The 20,735-nt window shown below is 48.2% G+C and overlaps 1 protein-coding gene across 1 annotated transcript in view; it reads left to right on the top strand.

Moving 5' to 3' along the window:
* The window catches only part of PAX7 (paired box 7), a gene marked incomplete at both ends in the record, with an annotated part of 92,128 nt that extends 76,300 nt beyond the window's left edge, over positions 1-15,828 (top strand). Inside the window, 3 exons of the mRNA XM_079545542.1 lie at positions 6,337-6,402; positions 12,637-12,883; positions 15,713-15,828. Coding sequence (XP_079401668.1) covers positions 6,337-6,402; positions 12,637-12,883; positions 15,713-15,828 — 429 coding nt within the window. The remainder of the gene's footprint in view (positions 1-6,336; positions 6,403-12,636; positions 12,884-15,712) is intronic.
* Between the last annotated feature and the right edge of the window lie 4,907 nt (positions 15,829-20,735).

The raw sequence follows: 20,735 nt of genomic DNA, 5'->3' as shown, positions 1-20,735 counted from the left end.
AATGCAGAACAAATGTTTTTTGAACCAGAGCCGCGATTGGCATGGAAATCACAACCCATTTCAGAAGGTGGGTTAGGGCCACCTACCACATCCCTTCCCTTCCCTTCCCTTCCCTTCCCTTCCCTTCCCTTCCCTTCCCTTCCCTTCCCTTCCCTTCCCTTCCCTTCCCTTCCCTTCCCTTCCCTTCCCTTCCCTTCCCTTCCCTTCCCTTCCCTTCCCTTCCCTTCCCTTCCCTTCCCTTCCCTTCCCTTCCCTTCCCTTCCCTTCCCTTCCCTTCCCTTCCCTTCCCTTCCCTTCCCTTCCCTTCCCTTCCCTTCCTTTCCCTTCCCTTCCCTTCCCTTCCCTTCCTTTCCCTTCCCTTCCCTCTCCTCCTGCCTAAACCATCTGAATTCAGTAGCTGGTGACACTTTAAATTAAGACTTCCGGCCTACACTCGAGCCCTGATTTAATGAGACAGTTGTTGTATGTCATCTAATAAATACCAATTGTGCATTAGGACTTATTTGCCAAGCAGGAGCGGTGATGTGACAAGCACAACTCACTGCAGCCTGCTTTTTTTCTCAGCCAATATGGTGCTTGTAATCATTTAGCATTTGTTTAATGCACGATGGAACATATTCCTCCCTAGCAAAGCTCCAGCACCCAGTGATTGCCCCTCATGTCCTATAAACCAGAAGGAAAATGATGGGTGTACTCCAGCGTAGGGAAGAGAGCGTGTATTATGAATAAGGAAGGACTAAATGCTGAGTATTTTTCAGAAGGCATTAATAATTCCCATTCCTCCATTTTCCCTGATGCATCTTGGGCCATTTAGCTTTTGGCAGCTGGAGCAGGGTTGGCTCCTACTCTCTTTTGACTTTGTATTGGAATAGAGTCAGGAATATGAAGCTTTTACCCTGTTGCATTTTTTTTTTCCTCCTTTTTTTTTCTTTTTTTTCTGAATTTGCTTTCTTGGAGTGGGAATAGAAAGAGAGCCAGGCTTGGTGGGAGATATGCCATAGATATGCCATTTTGGGGCACTAGGATTTTATTTCTATTGTACAGTGGTAGCCGTTCCTTGGCTGTAGCACTTCCACCTCTCTGCAACACAAGTATTTAACAATAAGAATGGCTTCAGTTACACATCACCAAATCCCATGTCTGCATGAGGCTCACCCTACAGCTGAATGAATAACTGAGGCCAGCAGTGACAAGGAAGACAGATGGGGACATCTTGGAAAGAGCAGAATGGTTCCGTTTCACTCTCTGGAGAGTTTATTTTTCTTTTATAAGCAAAGAGAAAACTCTTTTAACGGGATATTTTATCTTAAGCGTGTTTTTGCTACAAATTGCAAGGTTTTACCTTGTTTTCATCTCTTTGAAATCAAAAAGTTTGCATTTGCTCTTGCATCCATCGCCCACCCCCTTTCCATTTCCATTTGTGCCGTTTGAAAGTCACTCTTTCATCTAAAAGAAAAGATTGCGTATCTTTTTTTGCCCATAACATTTTCCACCACCTCTCAACCCTCTGCAGACCCCTCACAAAGGGACGTGTAGCACAATGCAGGAGCCCAGCAGTGTCTTCATCTCTGCAGGTGGTGTGTTGGAATGTGATCAGAGCCCAGCATGGGAAATCAACATTTTCTATTCTTAGCTCTTTCTCCCCATGCCTCTCTACTTATCACCTTTATTTGTGGGAACAGGAAGCTGTTCCCACTTTGCTAAGGCTGTCTTATACCTATAGGGACACCCAACAGCATCTGATGGCACTGATGTTTTGAGGTTCCTTGGGCTTGGTTGATTTTAGTGATCTCTCCCAACCTTAATGGTTCTACCATGCTGTAATTCTCTTGTTCTTCATACGAGAGGAGAGGTAAGGCTGTCTGGAACGAAAACCTTGGATTTGGAAAGATCAAATTCCTCCATCCCAAGAAACTTTGGTGCAGTCTTGAATTATCAGCCTTCATTGGGCTCATTTTTCCATTTGTAAGGTGGCAACACTGCTCTGCCTTGTGCTTGTGACAAGTACAGCAAAGTTGGAGGGTACAGAGGTCCCAGAAAGCCTTGAAAGAAGAGGGATGGTGCAAAAATAAGGCACCTCTCTGCTTTCCTCCCAGGTGTGACTCTGGCTAACCCAAGCCATGTCCTGCTGGGACAGGGCCAGGATGCTCAGCTCTCAGTGAGATTCAGGGCGCTTGTAGCCTGGGCTCTCTAATTCATCATAGAATCATAGTTGGGTTGGAAGGGACCCTCGAGGCCATCTGGCCCAACACCCCTGCAGTGAGGAGGGTCACCTACAGCTCAACCAGGCGTTCAGATCCCCTCCGGTCTGACCTTGGGTGTCTGCAGGGATGGGGTATCACCACCTCTCTGTGCAGCCTCTGCTGGTTGCTATTTCGGAGGAATTCATACTGCTAGGCCTTTCTTTATGGAGAAGGATGTTTTCACTCCACATAATGACCAGAGAACATTGGTTGTGCTGTATCTCTATGACCCAAACACACCCACAGAACTCAGTCACCACCTGACACGTACATCAACTCCAGCTTTGTGCTTTTTAAGCCAATCCCAGAGTGGGGCAAGGATGGGAAGACACAGGGCACGCAGTTTTCCTACGGCTCTAACCCACACACACCAACCTGAACCATCGGTGCTGTCAGCACCGCCGGCCTTAATGCATGGTGAGATATGGCAGCTTGTTTGCACGGCTGTTAACCAGCCTCTCCCATCCCCTTCTTGTCACTGCCCAGTCCCTGCCACAGCCAATCTGTGTCCTAATCTCCATCAATTAACGAGAAACACTTTCAACCCCCCCATCACCTCCCATCCAGGCACCCACCCCGAAGCCTTGGATAAAGAGAGAAGAGCCCCTAGCCTTGGCCCTCTCCCCCTTTACTTCCCACTAACTCAGCGCAACCAATTAGGCATCTGACACCCGTACTGGCTGACAAATTGTTTCTGTCATCTGCTTTCTGTCTTTCATTAAACGCGAGGCGGAGGGGGGAATAGGGAAGGGAGGGAGGGGGGGCAGGAGATGTGATCTCCCATGCTTAGCGAGGCCAGATACATTAATTACAAAACGGCCATTTGCAGCATGAAAATGCATTAATTAAATTTATGCAATCATTATCTTTAAATAGTCATATCTTTAAAATAATCAGCCCTTCCTGAGTCTTCCCTCTCCTCCGCTAAGTATCTCTAATCCCTTTTCCACCATTTATCTCTGGATCAGCAGCGCCTTGTGTGCTTTTAAACTTCTGCGTGCAGGAGGTGCCTTAAAAACTCTGCTGGAGCACTATGAGTTGTGATCCCCCCACCTCCCCTACTTGGCCATGCAGCAAAGGGCACAATTTTGCCATTTTCTTATTCTTCCATACAAGGTATTCTCATAAAAGCCGGCTCAATCGGGGGGTTGAGATGCAAAGTGCCTTGTGTTGGTACATCGAGCTGTGCTGTGGTTTATGTGCTCCTCTGGTTAATGTGTGGCTGTTCCCTTTCGGTTGAGGTTTAGTTTTAATGAGGTATTGACCCTTCCCATTGGCATAGGCATAGTTTGGCCAGCAGTTCAACGGTGTATCTTTGTTGTTGTGATTTCAGCTCTTTGCATTGGCTAACCATACAAACTGGTTTTGTGCAGGCTCTGAGTGCAGAAATGCCAAAGCACTGGGGGAAGAGGTAATCCCATCCCCTGCTTAAGTAAGCACCTCTCACACTGCGGGGAAATGCCAGCCCAAAAACCTTTGTGAGAGCTGGAGGACTCCAAGAGGGATATTTATCTCCACTCGAATCCTTTAGGGCTTTCTTATCGCTTCTGGTTAAAGATTTTGTTCTGCTCTTTGTGCATCTGCATCGTTTTTAATAAATCCTACATGGTATTTTTTTTTTATTTTCCCCTATCTGCAATGCCTGGTGGGCTGATGTCCAATTAGACAGCAGCCCATGTGGTGCTGTTTGCATCCAAACCTCACGTTGTGTTCATCAAGTCATTAGTTCAGGATTAAGGCCAGGTAGAATTTAGGGGGGGGGGGGGGGGGGGGGGGAGGTTCTTCAGTGAGCTCAGGAACAGAGGCACAAGGAAATCCCTTTGACACCCCAGTCATCCCCAAACCCTCCAAAGGGGGGTGTTAGGAAACCATAAGTTGTTTGGATCCAGCATGAAGGTGATCAACTTAATGTAAAGGTGATTAATGCAAACGGCTCCGTTTTTCCTGGGCCATCCCTGAAGATGGAGAGAAAAGAGAAGATTTACTATGGAAACAAACAGGGTAGAGGTTGTTGAGGTAGAATGCCTTGGTGGTACGGGTAATCCTGTATTTAAGGCACCGTTTTTAGCAAGATGCTTGCTTTATTCTCTTGTTTTTTTCCTCCTATTTATTTGCAATAATGCCTCCAGTGTACCCCAGGCCTGGGTGGACATAACCCCATTGCTCAGAGCTCAGATCCTACAAGGGTTCTGAAGCTCACATTTGGCAAAAGCAAGGAGCTGCCTGCCTTTAGAAATACCACACTGCTCCCTAGCAGCAGAGAGAAGCCCAAGGGGAGAGCACACGTATAGGGCTGCAAAAGGCATTTCCTTGGATTCAGGAGCTGTCATTGAGAATTCAACCCTGCAGTCCTGGACAGGATCGGGGTCTGGCTTGTTCATTCATTGGGGTGAGCTGAAAAGAGAAATGGGGAGAACTGGGGAGCAAAGCAAACAAGCAGAAGAGGAGCTGGGAATAGGAAACAGTTCTGATTGTTCCTTTCTCCCATTCTTCTGCCAGCTCAAGTTATTAAGTGTTCTATGCGAGCCTAGCTAGCACTGCACTTGCCGAACTTATCAGGGTTATTTCATCTCCCCATGACCTCCCCGTATTTACCATGGGAACCCTGGAGGCATTGGCTTTGCTTAACTGGTGTATCTTACACTGCAGTTAAGCTGGACCTTAACTGATTACAGCCCTCGATTGATCAGAGAAAGAGGGAGGGGAAGAGAAAGAGGAGTCCTAGAACAGATACGCAGGACTATCAGTGCACCAAGCAGCTTCGCCCGAGGCTGGGATATGCCACTCGGGGGATTCTTTGTAGTGCAGCTCCTTTCACATTTATAGAGGCTCCCCTCCACTCTCCAAAAAGAGAGAGAAAAGCAGGCGAGGGGGAGGCATGGAGCGAGCTCAAAGGATCTCAGGAAATCTTGTTTCGAAGCAGTAAGGCAGCACCCGCACTCCATTACCAGTGTCTGCAGGGGGTTGTGATAGTGAGTGAGCGCAGACTGGCTTAGCAAAGGGGAAATAAATATATAAGAGGGAGAGAGGTGGGAGGGGAGGAGGGGAGAAGGAGACCTTTCTGCAAATTTGGGGCTGTCTTTGTTAGCCTCTGCCAATGCGGGGATGCTGAAGGGTGTTGAGGGAGAAATGGCTGAAGTTTCGTCGGGTGTTTCCTTGTGTTGGGTGTATATTCTTGGTGTATATTCTTGCCGTCAGCATGTCTCAGCCTACCCAGAACTGGATGAATAGGTGCAGATTAAAAAACGCGACCATTTCCAAAGCTGAACCTAACCTGAGTCCCTCTCAAGGCTTGGAAATGTTTAGGAATTCCTGTTTTCCGTGGTTGTGCCTTTCTGCTCTCTCATCTTCGATGACTTTGTGAGTTCTAAAATGCCACAACCAAGATTCATCTTCCTGCAATTAATGCCCAGAGATACCCCAAATCCCAACAAAGCAATTTCCCCATGGAGTCCCCAGTGTATTCACTTGGCCTTCACATATTTTGGGATAAAACAGCATCAGGATAAGTGCATCTGCATAGGTACAATCAGGTGAATAAAGATGTCAATGGTCAGTAAAGCGGAAAGCCCATTTTCAGAGGGAGATCCTCAGCAGTGAACAAAAATCAGCCCTTTCAACAGTTTCAACATGGTAAGGCATGGCTGACTTGAGTCTCACCCAATTACGGGAGGGGTTAGTCTTGATTTTGAAGCACAGCAGGTCTATTTGTTTCCTCTGGTTATCCAGACTGTTAGAAGCTTTAGCATCTGCTTTCACATAGGTGACAGTAGAGCTTGGCTCCCAGGCACCAAGAGCAGTGCTTTGTGTCTCTGGATCAAGCAGTTTTTGATGTAATTCAGCAATGCCTCCCCTCTTCCCTCCAAATTATGCTTCTGCTACAAAATTCTTCATAGCCATTATTGAGTGTTTAACCCCATGGTGCTTGTGGTTTCCTTACAGTATTCCCACTGCAAGAAGAGCTCATTTCTCTTACCCAGACCATCCAGCCTTAAGCAATTTCTCTTACCCTTAGAGCTGAGACCTTCCCATTCTTTTGTATAGCTTAGAAACTTTTCTGTAGACCTTCTCCATAATTTGTACATCTCTACAGAAGCAGGGTGCCCAAAACAAGATGCAGTGCTCCAGGTGGAACCTCACCATAGCCTTGAACAATCAGGTAATAACTTCCCACCGCCTTTTTTTCCTAATCCTCCCCTTGTGCAGCCCGCGTTGGCCCGCTTTGCTGCAGCTCACCATTGCATCCCCAGCTCCATCTCACCACCAGCATCTCCCCAAGCCCTCTCCATCCTCATCTGTCAAGTGAACAGGGTCGCCTTAGGACATGATGCTCGTCTCCATTTCACCCGCTGTGTCCTAGACTACGCTGAAACATCCCTCAGGTGTTTTAAGTCACTGAAAGGCATTGATGATATTTCTGGTTTTACTGTTCGCTGGCAACCATGGCTGATCACTTTCAAGGGATCCAGCACGCTCTGTCCCATGCTAGCAGGAAGGATCCAGGAACATCTTCTTCTGTTCTGGCTCTGCTCCTGACTCACACATGGTGTGGCATTGGGAAACTCCCAGGTTTCACTCGTCCCCAGACACTTTCCACTGGAGTGGAAGAGGTTATGAGAATGGAACATCGTTGCCCTGGAGCAATCCTTTGCCATTAGTGGTGAACCATTTTTTGGGGGGTATGGCCTTTTTGTCTACATCCATTCAATGTAAATACACTGGTAGTGTTGGTTAGCAAACATTTGCACCACTCCTCACTCGCTTTGTAGGAAACACCAGTCAGCCCTTCTTCAATCGATAGCATAACAATTAATTCCTACAGCAAAATTATTGCTGCCTTTAAATTAAGGGCTAAACTCCCATTTACCTCACTGGAGGGGCCTTTTGCTTTTCAAATTCCATCTAAAAGACATTGGTGTGGTGGTGATGGGTTAATGGTTGGACTAGATGATCTCAGTGGTCTTTCCAGCTGTAATGAGCTCTGATTCTATGAAGTTCAATCCCTGGGCTCCCAAATTTCCTGGGAATTGCCATTAGACTGAACAGATCAGATTTTTTTTAGGTGCAAATAGTATGAAGTTTCTTGGCCTGAATGCAAAACCACTTACTGGATTGGTTTGGCATTTTGAGGTACAGCTCAGCTGGGTCTAGTGGTTTAGAAAATATTCAAAATTAATTAGTTGGCTTTGTGAGTGCAGTGTTAGTGATTGCTACATAAGTCATTTTAGGCCTACCTAGGGGCATATTTGCATATATTTATCCTCCTTTCAAGTGAAGATCTTTGGGAGCTATTTATCTCCTCCCAACTCTTTCTTCAACTCTCAGCAGTCCTACGGTCACCTCTTCATTTTGTTCCCATTTAATGTATGTATAGAATAATCAACTCTCCCTCTTCCCATGAAATGAGAATGAATGCACAGAGATCAGAAAGCACCAGTGTGAGGAAAGGTTGCCTTCTGCAAGAGGGAAGGAAAAGATTAGCTGAAAAGGCTGCCAGGGAGAGGTGGAAAAGTTAAAGCTGGGTCCCCACCAAGTAGCTTAGAGGACAGAGCATCACCTGCCCAAAGCAGAAGATGAATTAACTGCAAATAGTGGAGAGCAACCCAGGGGTGAAAACCTCATAGGGGAACTCACAGCACACCAGTTGTCTGCTCCCTGTAGGCAGGAAAGCCAAGAGACCCATAGCCTTGCCCAGCATGGCTATCAGATATTCAGAAGTACAGAAATGGTGTGAACGTTGACACCACAGAACCTACAAACACATTCTTCTCAGCAGAAGTCCGTAAGGCTGATTAGTATTAAATATTCAAACCAATTGTGCTTCCAGCCTTTCCCAAAACTGAGGTTTTCTACCCATTCCTAGGAAAACAACACCACAGCTTCAGAAATACTGCTTACTGCCATGAGCTTTTTTCCCTCTTCAGTCTGCACTCCTTTGGGACCATCTGGCAGCTCCTTTGGAGTTAACACCCTTCAGCTAGTTGCAGATGATTACGTCTTCCCTTTATTCACAACTTAGCCAGACTCAGCAGTTTCTAAATGCAGCATTTTTCTAAGGCAGCCTCTGATTTTGGACGCTCTACGCTTTGTCAGATCAGATGCCCAAAAACAGAGACGAGCAGCACTGGGAGCCACTCTGGAAAACGGTGTTTGCAGGTTCTCACCTTCCCATCCTTTTGGAATTTTGGGATGCCATCTCCTCAAAGCATCTCTGCGTCCTCCCTGTTGTCTTGGGCTATTTACACCCTGCGTACGGTGGGCATCCACTCCGTGGTGTTTCAGGGTCTGATGTCACCACTGGGCTGCCTTGCTTTGTCCCATGTCCCAACCACATCTACAGGGCAAGGGTTTGTCATCAAACTTCCCCACTGTCCCTTCCCTGACGTGTGTGTGCCCTTCTCCATCAGAACAGCAGCTCTCCCTATCGTTGTTCGCCCCTTGAGCCCCTCCTGCCCCCCCGGCAACACACAGCCACCCCCCAACCTCTAACCCTAAAATCTGAAGGCCTGATTGCACAGATTGAAGGCCCTAATTGCTCTTCCCTTCCCAAAGCCGCATCCGTTTATCATAAAGGGTGCACATTTCCCCTGCTACAGTTTCCACGGCCAGAGGCCCTGAGGGCCAGCTCAGAAATGGAGGGAATTAATTACATTTTTTTAACTCCCCTTCTTTTAAAGTATGGGAGAGAGTGATGAAACGTCCCGGGGGGGGGTGGGTTGGGTAACAGGGGGAGATGAGGGTGGGGAGGGCAGCAGCAGCAGGAGGCTGGCTCTTTCATCCAGGAGGGTCTTTGTGCGGTAACCTTGGGCTCCCCAACACACCGAGACCCCCTACCACTTTTCCCCTATGACAAATGACCTCTGGAAAGGGTAGGAGAGAGGCCGAAGGCTCCTAGCACCGGGGCCGTTATTGACTTAGCCTAAAGTGCAAGCCCACGCAATGCCTGTGACTGATTTGGGACAGCAGCAGAGGTAAAGGAGATGGGGAAGGGGAGAGAGGCAGCCGATGAGAGGGAGGGGAAAGAGAAGGCTGTCAGTCACCGTGATGGACAGGGAGCAGATTTCCCTCCAGATAAAACCTTACAGATGTGAAGTGGGTATTGATTTTTAGTTAGTGATGATAATGCACCAAGAAGTAATAAATTATAAGAAAGCAAGGTCAGAAAGAAGAGGGGAGAAGGACGTGGCATTCTTGAGGAGGGGATTTCTCCAGATGCCCCCGCACCTTCCTAAGCTCAAAAGTTGCCTGGAAAATGAGTTTATCCAACTGAATCAAGAAGTCAGATAGTGCTGGCCGAGGGTTATCCGTGCAGAGCAGAGATGGAGCAGGAATCTCCATGTTGCTCTTGCTATTCCCAACACTTTCATGTCCTGGGGTGGATTGGATGCAAACAGGGTCCTGGTGGGGCCCAGTCCCAAACTGCTCACAGCAGTTTGCCTGGAAAAGGCAAAAAGGCAGATGTTCCCATGGTCGGCAGTGCTCTGGGGGCTGTTCACCATCCTGGTGTAATATTGGCATCCTCATGTCTTGCTATGCATTTCCAGAGGGAAATTCTGACCATCATTTTTTTCAGGAAAGGGTCTGAGGACGGGAGGATGATCTTTCAGAGGTATCACTCTCTCTGTAGGTGGATTCTGGAGGATTAGCATAGACCAGAATCAGCATGGCATGGCTCAGGTTAGCTGAGTCCCCGCTTAAGTGACTCGCACGAACCCTTCAGAGTCAGTAACAGAGCCAGGATTAGAAACCAGCCCTGATTCTGACCGATTAAAGACAATTACTGTCTTTAGCAGGATTTCTGCAAGTGTCTTCTCCCGTCTCAGCTCCTGCGAGTGTGAAGAGTGTGAATCTGGGTTTCATTTACCAACACAGCTTTACATCCCCCTTTCTTTTTAAAAGGGCCTTAGCGGAAGTGTTAATATGACTTCTACTTGCTTTAAGACCCTTTTATTTTTCCTGAGTAATATAAAGCAGCTGACTCTTATGGGGGAGATGGCCAGGAGGGAGAGCACCAGCAAACCCTCCGATCTCTGAGTAGTTCCAGTTGCACGTTGTTTTCTAGCACATGATTTCTCTCTGCACCTGCAGAGGTTTGCAGTGCATGCAGCAAATCTGTAGCTCTACACCTCGGAAGGGGAGCAGCAAAACAGCCCTGCTTGGTGCTGCCTGAGCTGCAGCTTGCCAAAAATAACACAGAATTCACATATCTGTGTGCAGGGAGGATGTTTATTGTTTTAAACATCTGATTCAGTTCTCAGGTGAAAGGCAGTAGCGTTTTGTGGCTGCTGTAGATGTGAGCATCCCGGATACCCATTGGGGCAGCCTGTGACACCTCCAGCCCTGGTGCTAGGAGGGATATCTGCAGGGACCGAGGGGCAGAGGAGGGGGATTCGTGGCTGAGCCAGATCAAAGTTCGTGACCCAGCTTTAGTGGAAGGTTACAAACAACTTTGCAGCTGGAAAATCAACGTTGGGGCAGCACTCACATGATTTCCCTGTTGCATAAGCCTTGAGGCAGAGATGTTTGTGTTACATCCACCCTCACAGCTCTGCTCTCGTATTAATCCACTCTGTCTTGCATATTTAAATGCAATTTCCTCTCTTCATCCCCCTGCTGTCATGGGGCAAGGGGTTCCAAGTGGTTGTGGCTAAAAAACTTCATCTCATGGCTTCATTGAGGTGATGTGCCTGGAGGGCTGGAGGGGATTTAGGCTCCAGTGGATGAAACAGCTCCATTGCTTTTTATCTTGTGTGGACCAGCAGCAAACCTAACCTCGGTGCAGGCTGGAAAACTCAAAGGAGGGCAGGGTAAGTGAGCTCAGTGCTGCTCGTCCGAAGCTTGCTCCTCCATTCCTGTCCCAGTGCTCAGGGTTAGACTGATTTTCCAGGCTTTTTAACTCCCCCTCCGCAGGGGCCCAGCCAGCCCTGCTCCAAAACTCCCCCCCAGACAAATCTGGGAAGGATCTCATGCCGGCAGAGTCGGGAGGTGGGATCCCATCAAGGCAAAGCGGCTTTGCAGGGCTCCGGGGCCCTTCCGGGGGGAGGAGAAGCTTTAGAAAGCAAAGGGCCGTGCATCCCCTAAGCCCCAGTCCAGCAGGAAGGTGAGGGAGGAGGGGACAGAGACGAAGAGGAAGGGGACCCGGCGCTCTATACAACAACTCTTGTGTCCTTCCAGAGAATGGATGCTCTGCACAATAGCTCACCAGGCCGCTGGCGGGGGATAAAGGGCTCATTTTACCACTTGCCAGGCTCCAAATATTTCCAATTTGCCACTTTAATTGATGTCAATAAGGTTATGCTAAAGTCGGAGATTTTCAGCCGTCCCAGCGCCGCCGCGGCCCCCCGAGGTGACGGGTTGTCCCCTCACCTCTCCCAGCACAAATTCAGCACCGCCGGTCCCACAAACTCCTCACACCCTGAACCAGGCACCCAGGGGTCACTTTGCTGATTGCAGGAGGCAATTGCATTAAGGCAGTATATCAGGATGGAGGCCTGTAGGCAGTGGCTTGCCCCACGTTCACCCACAGGAACAAATCTGGCATTTGGGTGGGAAAAAAAAAAGAAACAAAACACAACAAAAACAGAGTAAATGCATCTGTTTCATGTCTCAGAGCAGGAAGATAGCTTGTGTGCAAATTGAATTACGTTCTAAAACCAAGCACCGTGCTGCAATGACCTGTCATCTCTGAACTCATGGACATTTCAGGGTGAAGAGAACTTTGACATTTCTGTCCTAAAGCAGAATGTATCAAAACCAGAACCTCCATTAAAAACCCCCATGCAGACTTCCAATGGCAGTAGCTGCTGTCCCTTTAGGAAACTATGGGTCTTGATTTGTGCATCCCTTGTGCTTTCCTTGGTTTATTCCTTTCTCTGGTGTTCAATGACATTGTTTGCAGGGCAGCAAAGAGCAACCGAAGGCTGAGTGTGCCAGGAAGGAACCTCTCCATTATCCGCTAGGAAAGTCTTTCAAATAAACATTATGGGCATCCAACATTTAACTGGGCTGCAATGGGTGAAGAGGAGTGGGTTTGGGCAGCATATAAAATATCTAATATAGTTAAGGCATGTCAGTAACAAGACCTCTTTATATATATATATATTTTATTAAAACATTAAAAAAGAGGGCAACAAAAACATGAAACTAGTAGGTTGGATGTGTATGAAGGACATGGTTTAGTGGGCATGGGTGATGGGATGATTGGTTGGACATGGAGATCTTTGCTGTCTTTTCCAACCTTGATGATTCAACAATTCTACCAAAGAAAGCCTTAGGCACAGGGGAACCAAAAGTGAGGTCTTTTTTTACCAGGTGGAAGCAGCCTTCATTCTCCATCCTGGTAGACTGTCTCTCTCCTACCCCTGATGACACATTGCCTCCTGTGTTTCCCCAGGTGATGAGCATCCTGAGCAACCCCAGCGGGGTTCCTCCGCAGCCCCAGGCTGACTTCTCCATCTCTCCCCTTCACGGTGGCCTGGACACCACCAACTCCATCTCTGCCAGCTGCAGCCAGCGGAGTGACTCCATCAAATCCGTGGACAGCCTCCCGACCTCGCAGTCCTACTGTCCTCCCACCTACAGCACCACCAGTTACAGCGTGGACCCAGTGGCTGGCTACCAGTATGGGCAGTATGGACAAAGTAAGTGCTGGGTGGCCCCTGCACTGGGAACAGGAGAGGAGAGGGAGGGATCTAAGAATGTGTGGGTAAGAATGTGTGTTGCAAAGAAGTCTGTCCACTAAGAGAGAAGAATGGAATCTGCTAGATGGAGGTTGCTCCATATAGAGATTGCTCCCATCATCCTTGCAGTCCCAAAGTCCCAAATAATTTATTGTAGGTAAAACATTTCTGCTAGAAAGTAAAAAGAACAAGAACTTAGAGTCATAGGATGGCTTGGATTGGCAGGGACCTAGAAGATCATCCAGTTCCAACCCTTTCCTTCTTCCTCTCCAGTTTTTACTTCTCCAAAAGCCCAACAGCACGTTCACCCTGCTCAGCCAAGGGGATTTTAATACCATCCCTTAGGGATGCAGAACTACGTATGTTTGTTCTTCCCCTGCCCTGTGTAAGGTAAGGGATGGTTCCATGCTCAGCTTTCCCTACAAAAACCATAAAACCAATATCTGCCAACCAACCAGGCTGCGATCCTGCTATAGCCAAAGTGAGGCTGGAATTGCAATCCTCAACCCACAGCTCAGACCTGGAAGGCACTGCGACCCAGGGAAGGTCTGTTTCTCCTCCAGAAACCCTGCCAAAGGGCTCACCTGCTGGTGTTAAACTAATAATGAGTGTGGTGTTGTCAGAGGGTGATCTGCAGAGGGTTAAAGGTGCATCCTCTTCCTCCGGGAGCGCTCCTGCTTGCCCATAGCTTGTCCTCAATGACCTTTCCTTCCATTTGGCTGTGGCTTTTTATTCCCCTCTCCGTCACAGCCCTTTAATGTCTTTAACTTCTCCAGCTAAATGAGAACCGGCTGTGGCGGCAGACGGGATCAATAGCAGCTTCCCCCCACCCCTCCTTTTTTTGTTTTTCGGGAGTTTGATCTGTGACCCCTTGACCTTCCCCTCGCTTCTGGATGTGAGGCTGGACACACGTGCTATTGATAAAAATCTTAAACAAATTCCAATACCATGTATTTCCAATAAAGATTCCCTTAGGCAAGACGTTAGTCACACCCATGTGTGTAAAAAATAAAATAAGGAGGACGAGCTACGATTGTGAAAGGAGAGTGACCAGCAAAGGAGAGGGAAAGAGAAAGAAGGGTTTGTCTTGGTTTGCTGCAGGAATTTTCACTCGGGCCTCTCCTTGAAGAGCTGCCCACCCAGCCCCATCTACGCTGTTTTATTGCCTTTCCTGATTTCTCTCCCTCTTTTCTGTTGGACGTCCATTCGGTTTAGGAGCCACACGGCTCAGTCTGGAGCAGGAATGTTTTCCCATTCAAGCTGCCAACAGCAAGTCTTGCATGGTTGGTAGAGTTACCCAAGATATATCCAGCTGTGGCCATTCTGAGGTGAGATTCACATCAAGCAGCAAACTCTCCACATCTGTACACACACGTGTGGATATTTGTGCGTCCAGCTAAATAGAGGCAATACATAAATCTTCTCCTCTACAAGCCTTTCTTATAATGAGCTCCATTTATAGTGATCTCTATGTGAAGAAACCATTTTGTTGGTAATTAGTACTGTTGAGCAAGGTCTTGCATGGTTATGACCTTGCTATAACAACATTTTTTTCTTGCCTTTCTCGGCGCATTTTATATTTAGCAGATCTTAATGATCTTGGTGATCTTTTCCAACCTTAATGATTCTGTGAATCCCTTCTCCCAAACACAGACGCCAAACACACCCACACAAAGCTTCACGAAGCTGCTATTTAATGTGATCACCTGAAATATCAGGGGAACAAACTGATAAGGTTTGGACACAAGCCATAGAGCAGAGTCTTCCCCAGCCTCTAGCCCTATGAAGTTGGAGGCACCATCACACACCTTGAAGAGCTCAAGACGAGCTGCTCCTACTGGGATTCCTCCCAGTCCAGGAGGAGCACCAGCCCAACCGTGCCACCTCCACGTGTCCAACCAAGTGCCACCAGTAGAAGCTGTACCCTGTCTGCTCCCCACACACCAGCCAGTGCTGTCCCAGCCGGTGAGGAGCAGCGATGCCAGATTAATGTGGTCCTCGCAGTTCCCAAAGGCCGGAGCTGTGTTAATGATGCCGGTGATGGAACGCAGAAGCGTGAAAGGAATTCTAATAGATATGACAAGTCTAATAAGAATTTGTGTCTGGAAGGGACCTCCTCTGGGGCAGGCATCTGACAAGACGTTGATGGCTGAAATTTGTTTACTCATTGGCACCGATTGTACATCTCCTGCCAGCTCCTTATTAATCTAATTTGAGACATTAAAGCTAGGGAAAGGGAGAGACTTTGACTGAAGCTGAGCTAATGAGCAATGTCACCATCCTGCCCTGCTCCTCGTCCCCCCCCAGACCGCGGGCCAGGCTGGCGAGTTGGAATGCATTTCTCACCAAGACAGAGATAAAGCGTTTCCCTTAGGACAGAGGGATGAGTCAGCACGTGGTGGCTGAGTCACATTCAAGTCCTGTCCAGGCTGGTGAAGTCCTGCTGAAATTTCATTTGCAGTGGCATCGCTGGTGAGGCTGGAGCTGCCTCAGGCTCATCTTTGGGCAGCTCCCCTGGAAACACCATTTTCTATGGCAGAAATAGGATCTTCAACTTTAGTAGGTCCATGGGGCAACGTGAGGGACCCACAGTCCTGGCAGGTTGATCTAGAAGGATGCACCCTTTCCTAGGAGCACAACCCCTGATCCAAGCATCAATTTCTAAGAATCAGTCTGCAGGGTCTGTTGGTCACACATCCTTGGATGGCAGATACCTCATTTCCACTAAATAATAAACCTCATATTGTGCTGTTTTCTCACTCTCCTTTCCTCCATCACCTCTCTCTTCAGCTGCTGTTGATTATTTGGCCAAGAACGTGAGCCTGTCCACGCAGCGCAGGATGAAGCTGGGAGAACATTCGGCCGTTCTGGGGCTCCTACCAGTAGAGACAGGCCAAGCTTACTGAAGAGTCCAACTGTGCCAACAACCCACTCCAGCAACTCGGTACCACTGGAGAAACACTACCAGCCTTCCAGGGATCTGCCTGTACCCGGACCCTACTCCTTCCCAACTCCCTTCCACCTCGCATCAACTTGAGAAGGAGACGGGAAGGATGGGGAGGGCTCTCCAAGAATCCAGCTCCTCCCAGAGTGCTCAGAGGCAAGCCTGGCCTCATTGACCTGAATTCTGTGGCCAGAGACAATAGGTTGGGTACATTTATTAACCCCGAGTTCATGCCCTCCCTCTACCTGGCCATGGCGTTTTGCCCATGCTTAAGGACCTTCCATTGATCTAGGTAGTTGGCATAGTCAAAGCCAAATTGATCTTTTCTTTTTGTTTCCTTTTCTTTCCATTGGTGTAAATTTGGTGAGTGTTGTATAGGAAGGAATAACCAAGCTGATTGTTAAGGATGATGTAATTTGGGACCACAGAAGACCTATGGACCAAATATAAGAACTTGTTTTAAACAAACAAACAACAACAACAACAACAAAAAACAGCAACATGAACACAAGAAACACGAACAAACACGCAAAGACAAACAAAAAGCTCAAACGTAAATTAAAGAGACAACAAATGTCCCCACCCCACTCTACCCTTCTGTTCTCACCGATGGCTTCCCAAAGCAGGGCCAAAGCAGGCCAGATTGCTGCTAAGCAGGGGCAGGGTGGATGTTCGTCCAGCCTGGGACCTTCGGAAGGTGTAAATGTGAATTGCTGCATGAGGACTGGAGATTGTGGGCACAGGCACGAGCAACATTTACGTCTCCTCATAGGGACCAAAAGGACACGGGCATCAGATAGTGGCAGAAGATGTGGTAGCAAACTCTGGCCAGATACAGGGCATCAGATACAGATGACTATTGCGGAGCTTTCGCCCTTGCAGTCAAGGAGGGCGAGGACTGTTGTGGCCTTTCCATCCTTCAGTGGGAGAGAGGTTGGCCATTGAGAGCAAAAACAGTGGAGAGAAGGAAGAGCCAAAATTGTTTCAGAGGGTCAGTGTGCAGAATGGGGTTCTGCTGCAAGGAAAGGGCCACCTGAATGAAAACGGGGCTGCACGGTCAGATGAGTTCTGCTCCAGCACGTGCTTCTAGGGCCAAGTTGTTACAGACACTTCTGCTGTGCCCTTTTTCTCTTACTTCTGTTTCTTCAGTTCTTTCCAAATAATCTGACGTTGTTTTTGCAGCTGAAACAACGTTTTCCTGGGGAACTCCCCCCTGCCTTGCCCCAGCCTCATTTATCACGAACCTCCAAGCTGCTTTCTCCTGAGCCATGTGGGCAAGTACCTGTCGGGACCAAAGCCGAATTTTGCTTCTTGCATTGCTCAGCATCCTTTCAGATCCATATACAGCATTGATCAGCTTTGCTGCATGTGGGTGATGGAGCCTACATTCCTAAAAGTGTGCTAACACACCGGCTTGGCCATTCTGCTAGTCACGCCATTGCCCTGTTTGTGCCAGTCTGAGGTCTTGGTAAGCAACACAAGCTGCTGCTCTTGAGCTGATCGAAGGGAGAAATCCCTTTTGAACTCCAGTCCTGGCTTAAATGTCATTCCCAAGTCACCTTCTGTGACTGCCACGTCAGAACAGGGCGTTCTAGGGCAAGGACAAGGGTGTCTGTGTATTGGACACGAGCATAGGGGTCAATGCCAGAAACACCCATCTGCTAAAACAACCCACTCTTGAACAAGAGGCCAACAATCCCCACTACTTCACACTGAAATTTCTGACCAAACGCATTCCTCGCTGCCTGCAAAACTAGAAGGAAAGTTTCAGTTTGTCACGAGAATCGCTCCCACTAGCAAAATCCTACCAGCTCTCTTCTCCCCACTCCATCCTATCTCCCAGCCGTGCATCCAGCCCACCTCCCCACCACCCCCGAGGCGCGGTGCACAGAACCCCCCCAGTTCAAGTCTTAAATAGAGGGAGCACCGCAGAAACCTGTTTGCCATTCACCTTCACCTGAAAGTCCGTGAGCACCCGGGCACTGCTGTAAATAGAGTTTGTAGGGGAACCCGAATCGCCCCGCTAGCACCCATAGCTGTTCTCTGACCTTTCCCTCGTGGTCGCACTTTGTACATTAGTTGGAAATTTTGGTCATGTGCTGTATGTTTATAGAAAGTTGACTTTCTTTTTTTTTTTTTTTTTTTTTTTTTTTCTTCCTTTTTTTTTTTTTTTTTTTTTAAATACTAAAAACACAGTGAGTGCCGTGCTAGTTAAAAAAAATATATATATAATATTAAAAAAATTAAAAAAAAAAAAAAAGAAAAAAAAATGGGGGAGTGGGGAGGACGAAACTTAGAAATTTTGCCTATTGTGTGTTTTCAAAATACATTCCAGACTCTTTGGGGTGGGACGGGTTTGATTTGGGGGAATTCTTTTTTTTTGTTGTTGTTTGTTTCTTCGTTTTGTTCTGAAGATACATTCATGTATGAGAGTCCAAGTATTTTATTTTATTTTTCCTTTCCTTTTGTTTTACGGGTTGCCAACCTCAGTTCTGCTGAAAAGAGACAAACTCAGGGGGTAGGGTGGGACAGAACAGAGGGAGGCGAAAGAAAACCGAGCATGGAAGAGCAGAGCTGGTGGTGGGACCTTGAGGGACGCGCGGACCCATCAGGGACGGAGCAGACCTCCACCCCATGGTGACTTTGTTGGGCACCCATGGATCCCAACCACACAAGAAGCCAACGAGCAAAGGGCCACGCTCCGGAGCCGTTCTCTCAGGTCGACATTTCTTCCATGCCTGCAGACTGAGATCCCTGGGGGACAGCCAACCCACCAACGGGTTTTGGACCTCCCCGCGCCCCTGCTTCACCTCTCAGCACCGTCCTGAGAGCACAAAATGGACATTTCCTCACCGTGTCCGATAACTCAGCAGATTGGCTCCTGTCGCTCAGAGACTTTGTGTATTTAACGCTTCTAACCCGTCATCCCTAACACCTCCATATACCCACCTGGGGAATATCTACATAGCACTATAGGACATTCCTTATTCCTAGTAACTGCGGATATGTTGCTTCTGTGTTTGACTCATAGCCATTTTGCTCCATGTGTATGCCTGCCTGGGAGTGTGTGTGCGTGTGTGCCTGCGTGCGTGCGTGTGTATATATATAATCGCACCATAATTTATTCAGCTATATGGAGTAGTAATAGTAGAAAGAGAAACTGGTATTTGCTTTAACTACCTGCTGCCTGTAGGTGTCTCTCTGTAACTCAGGCATAACTGTTATACATTAAAAAAGATAAAAAAAGGATTAAAGGTGTCTTTGGGTGGCTTGTTTGCTTTACGCGCTCTGCCGAGCTCGAGGGGAAAAAGTGGTAAACCAACGGCAGCCGAACGCACAGGCAAACTGCAGATGTTTTTTGCTCAAAAGAAAAGCAAAATTGGGCACTTCATTTGGAGGATTTAGTGGGTGTGGTGGTGATGGGTGGATGAGTGGATGATCTTAGTGGTCTTTCCAACCTTAATGATTCTACGGTTCCATGCGTGGGCATCGTGGGTATGGGTTGATGGTTGGACTCGCTGATCTCAGTGATCTTTTCCAACCTTGAGGACTCTATGATTCTGTCTATGATTCATGCCAGGTCAGAAAGGGCCCGTGAGGATCATCAAGCCCAACTGCCATACAGATCATCGAGTCCAATTCCTTAATGAAAAGCCACGTGAAGAATTGAAACATCCAATTTCACTGCAGCTTTTCACAAGGGAAGGACAATCACCCGGCCTGTTCCAAACGCACCTATGTCTTTATACATTCATTTTCAGCGAGTGATGGTGGGGCAGAGGGAGGCAGGACAGGACCGCACCGCTGCTCTGACTCCGCAGGCACCTGGCTCTCGTTAGAGGGCAAAGCACAGCAGCAACAAGCGGAACAATATTTTGAAACTCTGCAGAGCAAGGCATGGCTCGGGGCTTCGGCAGTGGGTAATAAGGCATTTCGCCTTTAAACAAAGCCAGTCCCATCTGAAGATGTTTTGGTTCCCCGTAAAATAAGTTGATCTCCATCCAAGCGGTGCTGGACCAATATCCGCACGCAGAAAGCAGAGTAATTAGTCACTGGTTTTTGGTGGGTTTTTAACATGTATTTATTTTCTGGTTGCCTTTCAGCAGAGGGATCGTTCCATAGAGGGGCAGTGAGGAGGTGGGGGCTGCGGGGGCTCTGCCAGCACTGGGAGCACCCAGGCTTGGGGTCTGCCCTGAGGTGCTCTCATAAGGCTTCTCCCATCGTTTCCGAGGAGCCCTAAAACAGAGCAGCTTTATTTCTATAGCTACAGCCCTATTTTCCATCCCACTCTGTTGCTGGAAGCTCTTTGCCCTCCCTAAAACAATCTTGCTCCTGCGCTGGCCGCATCCAGACAGCACCGTTGTGTTTCAACACTGCCCTCAACCGTTCCCAGAGCTCCTTGTCCTCTTTTCTGGCAGCACGAACCTTATCAGAGCAGCACAGGACATCTCCCAGACCTCACCAGAGCCCAAATGTTGCCCTGTGGATGATATCAAGGGCACGAGTGAGCCCACAAGGGAGCTGCTCCGGGCTGACAAAGCTCCTGCAACAAGGATCACTGCTCAATTATGGCCCTAAGCTGTTGTCAACTTTAATCTGCTGATAAACCAGTGATAAGCCAGAGTCAAGGCCGTTTGACACCAGCTGCTAACTTCTGTCGACACACTGCATCTGCAGGCTGGGCAAAGGGCACCAACTTTGCTGCAAGCACAGGGTGCCCAAGGTCCCCATGTCATGGCCTCATGGATCCCCACATCATGGCTTCATGGGCCCCCACTGTCACAGCCATGGATCCCCGTGTCATGGCCTTACGGATCCCCAATGTCATGGCTGTGTGTTCCTGCATCATGGTCCTATGGAACCTTGTGT

The sequence above is a fragment of the Tetrao urogallus genome (genome assembly GCF_951394365.1).
Source record: "Tetrao urogallus genome assembly, chromosome: 21".
Taxonomy (NCBI): Eukaryota; Metazoa; Chordata; class Aves; order Galliformes; family Phasianidae; genus Tetrao; species Tetrao urogallus.
This window is presented reverse-complemented; position numbering and strand designations above follow the sequence as displayed.